This window comes from Chlamydotis macqueenii, chromosome 7 (genome assembly GCF_036417535.1).
Source record: "Chlamydotis macqueenii isolate bChlMac1 chromosome 7, bChlMac1.mat, whole genome shotgun sequence".
In the NCBI taxonomy this organism is placed as follows: Eukaryota; Metazoa; Chordata; class Aves; order Otidiformes; family Otididae; genus Chlamydotis; species Chlamydotis macqueenii.
Genome location: NC_141562.1, coordinates 13,118,518 through 13,124,919, shown reverse-complemented (window position 1 = coordinate 13,124,919; position 6,402 = coordinate 13,118,518). Strand labels below are relative to the sequence as shown.

At 35.4% G+C, this 6,402-nt stretch overlaps 1 protein-coding gene across 1 annotated transcript; it reads left to right on the top strand.

Moving 5' to 3' along the window:
- The first annotated feature begins 3,064 nt into the window (after positions 1–3,064).
- Positions 3,065–3,520, top strand: ATOH7 (atonal bHLH transcription factor 7). The gene has a single exon (XM_010129653.2). The coding sequence runs from the start codon at positions 3,065–3,067 to the stop codon at positions 3,518–3,520; it is 456 nt and encodes a 151-aa protein (XP_010127955.1).
- The last annotated feature ends 2,882 nt before the right edge of the window (positions 3,521–6,402 follow it).

The following is a 6,402-nucleotide window of genomic DNA, read 5'->3' as shown; positions in this document are numbered from 1 at the left end:
ATTAATAGCTTTTTGAAAACATATCATAAAAATCTTGAGAATAATTTGAAAAATTATTTCAAAGAATAAGATCTCTAAGAAATGATTAAAAATAAATGGAAGAGGGAATAGAATTACATAAGCAATAACTGAGACAAGCTGAAATGTAAAGGAAATCAGACCAGATGAAGGAAACCTGGGAAAATTTCACTGATACCCTTTCTGTTATTGACTGAGCAATAAAACAATTTTCTAGCTTGAGATAACATATCTTCATATGGCTGGCAGGCTATGCAAAGGAACTAAATTAATTGATGTGGATTAGACCTTAATACTTACTTTTCTTTTTTTTCTCTTTCTTAAAGCAGAAACTTAAAAAAAAAAAGTAAGTGATAATCTTTGATCTGCCACAGAAAAATTTTTAGCCTTGCCTATAAGCTATAAAGTCCTGTTAGGGGTTCGTTATTTATCCAGATGGATTTGGGTCCTTGTCCTGTGATTTGATAGTAAACAATTTAGGGTAAAGTTAAAATTTGTTCAGGAAGAGAGAGAAATCACAGCTTCTCCCCTGAGATTACATCAGTGTGTTAGTCAAAGCATGATAATGGTGGTGAATCAATTAGGAAGGGGAAAATTAACAGCACTGTCATGTGCTATGGTACTATGCATTAGTGGAGTAAAATACCAAGTTTGTAAGAACCATGATTTTCATTATATTTGAAGTCTTCATCGTAATTCATACTGCCAGGGCATATTAAGTTAAAAATAGGAAAACTCCTGACAAATTAAAAAATAGGGTATTATGCCATATGATATTTTAAAGGGCTTCTTTTCATATTTCTGGTATGAAGTTAACAGCACTCTTAACACTTGGAGTGATTAATTGTCTGAGCTGAGTAATAGCTATCTCATGAGAATGCACAATATTTATTAACTTGCAAAACACCTTAATTTTGTTGTGTTCTTTTACATTGAGACTCCTTTGAGATTCATTTTAAGAGAGAAAAGATTTAACTAACAAACTAATGTTTGGGAGAATAGGTCAGTGCACACAGAGAGGAATATTGAACATTTATGATTAAACATGATGCCGTTGTACTTCTTTAAAAATTGAAGATGTGGCATACATTTTGATAATGGAATAATGGAGACTCCCTACCCCAACTATCATCTCTGTTCAAGACCATTAGGATTCAGAATATTAAGAGCAGAGCAACTGGGCGTAACAGCCTACGTTCAACATCTGTCATGCTGGAGTCCATTAGTGTTCAATTGCATCCTATTGTTTTTGGATTATTCAACCTCATTTCATTGTCATTGCTTCTGCTGGGGATTAATCAGCTGTTTACAACTACACCAAGTTTTGGAGTCATAATGAAAACAATTGAGCTACAGTTCTAAATAAATATACAGTATTCAGGCTCTAATGAAAAAAGTTACTAATTTATGAATGCTGGTAACAGTTTAATTAAGTTTGAAATCAATACAGATAATAAATCGTGGTGTGGCAGGGTTTTTTTACCTTTTGAGTATATCATAAAATGATGATATTTCCTTGTAAGTTTATGTAGATAATTATTTTAATAATGTAAGTACAGTAAACCAAAGATGTTTTGATTATGGAGTGTGAGTGTGAGTACGGTGGCTTCTCTATCATTACAATTGGTAGCAGGAATGATCCCTTACTGCCAGCAAGCAGATTTTTTTTTCACATCCTCTTTTGTTCTCTGTACCTATTTAGGGATATTCTTGAAAAGACACAGTAATTTTTTTAAAAATTCACATGGAATACGCGTATATTCTTTAATATGGTGTATAAAAAAGGGCAGTTTTCAGACTATTTGTGTACTTTGTGTATGTCTATGTCCCAGCCTATCCAAATATTTTACAATCTTTATTTGATAAATGCGTATCTACATTTTAACTGTTTAAATGTATTTTAAATTATTTTAATGACATTGGATTTGCTGAAATGCAAATACATAATCTCCATTTATCTTAAGGTACCAGTCTCTCTGCAATGTTGCGAACTTTATATAATATTAAAATTGTGTATCCTGAAGGGTTTATAATAATTTGAGTCTACTTATTTTGGTACTGTATAGTGAAGAACAGTAGTATTCTCAGCCATGTACCATTAAGCTAATTTTCCTCTGTTTCATTAGAACAGTTATTTCTTCTACCCTTAATGCTATCTAACCAGAATGTAAAGATGTTTTAATGTACAAATACTACAATGCAGAGTCATTTTTTTTTTCCCTGAGTTGCAACAGCTTATCCATTGAAAGGATCTTTTGCTTAACTGCCCAGAGTCTTGTGGGGCCAGACAGACACTACTCCAGATGGCAAGTTATTAGGGCTGGACAGAATGGCTTTAGAAGACTTCTCAACAGATGAAGGCTGTAATGTTCGGATTTTACTGTTTTGTTTTTTTTTTTTTCCCCTGTAGTTCCCAGGGTGGGAAGGTACTGGGATGGAAGCAGAGTGCCGCCCGCCCACCTGCTACCACCTGTTTAGCTTTTGCAGTTTCTATAAAGCCTCATCTTGTCTGTAAGACACAATCATTTCTTGCCGGCAGGAGTCAAGAAAGGAGAGATTTCTGATACGAAGTTACGTCTTTAGGTTGCAACAGTTGATCGTTTCAAAATACTCTCCTAAACTGAACCGGAACTTCTTTCATCTGAAATTATCATTTGGAATTGATGTGATTTTAATCCATTAAGATCCTTTTTGGATTAAATGGACCATTTTCTTCAGTTACATACATTTTGACAATGGAGATTTCATTGTTTTCTGTCTCTTAGAGTTTAAAGGAATTAAAAGAATGAAAGCATAAGACATTAAAAACTCTTTATTCTTTAAACAATAAGAAGCAATTTTCAGACATTTCCAGAAGAACCAGAAGACTTTTTATTTTATTATTATACTTTTTTTAGATGCTAAGAAAAATAACCCATCATTGATATCTGGAAACCAATTCAAGAGGTGCAGAAGCTACTCACATGAGAGCTTTCCATAACACTTTTTAGATACTTAATTTTTAAAAAGTAATCTTTGTGTGTGTGATCCTGAAGCTGCATCGAATATGAAAACCTGTAAATCCAGTCATTTGGATTCAGGCGTGGAATCAGACATCCAGTGCAGAAGCGGACCAGGCTGTGTTGTGAAGTGCAGTTCTGAAAGGATGGAGAATGCTGCAAAGAGAAGACTGGCTGCCAATGCCAGGGAGAGAAGACGGATGCAAGGACTGAACACAGCCTTTGATCGTTTGAGAAAGGTGGTTCCACAGTGGGGTCAAGATAAGAAGCTGTCCAAGTACGAGACCCTTCAGATGGCTTTGAGTTATATCATGGCTCTCACTAGAATACTTGCTGAAGCAGAAAGATACAGTTCTGAGAGAGAATGGATTAGCCTTCACTGTGAACACTTTCATCCGGAGAGCTACCACCATTACACAGGACAAAAAATGGCAACGGACAGTGATCCTTACGCACAGCGAATATTCAGCTATCACCCTGAGCACTTTCAAATAGCTAATTAGAACTTTTTGCGAACTAAGAATATGCAGCAGGCCAGATGTGTAATTTAATAATTAGCAAGAGTTAATCTGCTCGAATAAGGTAATATTGGCATTATAATAGCTCATTCTTGTTTGCATCTTATACTAATTTGACAAAATAAATTTGCTTTGAAAACTTTAAATCAATATGCATTTAAAAAGATTGAATTTATTTAATGCTGGTCTAAAATCTTTCTGGCAATTGCTTCCTAGTTCATCTAGTTAATTTGATTCTTTTATTAGATAAGTTTTTAGTGTTTTTTTTAGTGTGATGAATGATGACAATATTTTCTACAGATCATGGGCCAAATTGACCCATGGTGTAACTGAATGGAGTAGCACCAGAAATGAACTTTATTCCATGTTTTTATTTTAACGTCAGCTTTAAAGGTTTTTATTTTTGTTTGTTTGTTCTCACATAAATGGCTCCCATGGAAAAAGTCTTATAATGTATGGAGTTCTAGTCCTCAGAGAACTAACTTTCTTAAACTTTGTAAGTTTGATGTATGGGTTCCAAGGTTGTGTAGGTTTGCTTTAATCCAATTTATGGTGTCTCTTGTATGCTCGAAAAAGAGCTGGTTTCAAGTTATGGAAGGAATGTTTTTATTTTCAATGGCTGTAAAAGTACATGTGATTATATACCATAAATGAATATGCTCACGTGAAAATAATCTAAACGTCTAGATTTTTGTAGACTTTAAATGTTTGGATTTTATTCTTTCATTTTATGTTATCTGGAAACAATAACAGATTTTGTAAATCATAAATAAAGTGTTTTCTATGATATGTCCTCACCAACTACCTGAAATTCCTACTCTAGGAGTGAATTACTAGCGGCTTTACCACCCTAAATGTTACACTACTTCCAACACAGTCCTAGCAGTTTAATGTACAGAAAAATAAACCAGCAAATGATGCTTGCTTCTCAGTTAGAGCAAGAAGTGTGTTTTATGTACTTGCTGAAAAACAGCCTTTTACAGATAAGAGTTTGGAAAAAAACTTATAGAGCATTCTTGCAAAGCAGTTGAATTCATTTCAGCCCTGGTGATGCCCTGAATTGCCTTTTGTTTGCTTACTTCTTTTGCTTGTGGAGGATAGAGGGATCTGGCTAGAAAAGGCAGAAGAGGAAAGGAGGTTGGGAAGGTCAAAAAACAAGTAGGAGCAGGACAGCTGGAGAGGCAGATGTGCTTGTAGCAGGATGTAGAGTCCCCAAAACTTTGACTGCTGATGTCTGGTGTGATGGCAGCAGACTATGAAGCTGAAGGGCACTTCTGCTGCTGCATGTTTCCGGAAACAAACCCTTGCTAATGTTAGCCATGAGGGAGAAGGAGAAAAGGAGCTGCTGTCCCAGAACAGCTGTTGGTGGGTTTCCAGCAGGGAAGGCTGACGGGTTCCCTGCTGGCTGCTGCCGTATCTTATATTTTAAAATTCTTTCAAATGACAAATGAATAGCTTTGATAGAAGCTATTTTCAACAATTAAGCAGCTTTCAGTGAAAACCAAATGGTCTTAAGCCCTGTTTTGAAGGAGAGGGTCTCTGCTGCAGGAACAGTTAGTACAAAGACCTGACCTTGCTGTCTGTCTTCTCTCAGAACCCTTGTTGATGTTTTGCTCTTGGTCACCGTTGTGCAGACCAGTGCTCTTCCCGAGACGGGAGCTGGACTGTTCTTTAGTGAAAGCTGCTGGGACAGATTTTCAGGCTAGGTTAAACACATGTAGAAGCAGCACTGTGTGTTCTGAGTGACTGTCTCCTTTAAACACTGGCATTCAGGAGTATTTTTCATGTCTCTTTTAGCCTCTCTAAATGTAATGAATAGTGTTTATTACTAAAATGTGGGCTTTTGCTGCTTATGAATTACATTAGATCTTCATCGGCAAACACAAAGCAGATTCAGCCTTCTGGGAATATGAAGGCATGTTACTTGCCAATTTCTTTGCAGAAGTTTATATAGAGAGAATAGAATAGAGTTAGTTTTTTTCCATCATATAGCCAAGTTAATAGTGTTTGAATATTACTCACCATTAAAGTGACAATATTATGTATGTAATAACAATCAGTACAATCCTTAATAATTACATGATGTGCCATCTTACACGAATTTATTAGCTGTAAACTTTAGGCAGACACTGTCTCATCTGCACTGCTAGCACAGTAAAGGATTTTCCATCTTGAAATGGGAATATGATGCAAATCATTTCTGCAATTACATGACGTGGAAAACTTGGCTTAGGGAAAGACAGCCTTCTAAACTTTAGGTGGGAAGGGTAATACAATACAAAAGTATAAATACCAGAGTAGTGTGCAAGAACAGTACTAATATGTTGCTGCACTACCGGCATATAATTTGGTTTTGTGGGAGATGACATTGCAGTTTGTTATTTATGTAAAAATACTTAACATGTGTTTCTCATCCAATTTTGATTCTCCCATGTAGTGTTGTAATTTACCACATATGGCGTATGGTGATAGATATAAATATAAAAATAATGCAGTGAATGATTAAATGACAGTAAACTCACATAAAGGAGAACAAAAACCACAAACCATAAAATATCTGTGGTCATGTTACCAAAAATTATTAAGAATTGAAACTGAAGTCCTAAAAAGCACTTTAGGACAGTAGGTAGCTGGTGAACACTTTGTAACTCAGGTTATTGCGCCAGTCTCTGCTGTTGAACAATATGATAAGATTATAATCCCCATTCTCTTAGAATTGGTTGTGCTAGTGGGAGGTGAATGTTTTATTGATCTCTTTATCTTTTGATAATAATTAGTAATATTACTAGTGGAAACATTGTGATTTTACATAACGCTGTGGTGTTTTTGTTTCTTGGGAGGGTGCAGTGTTAAACTGGAAGCTGGGA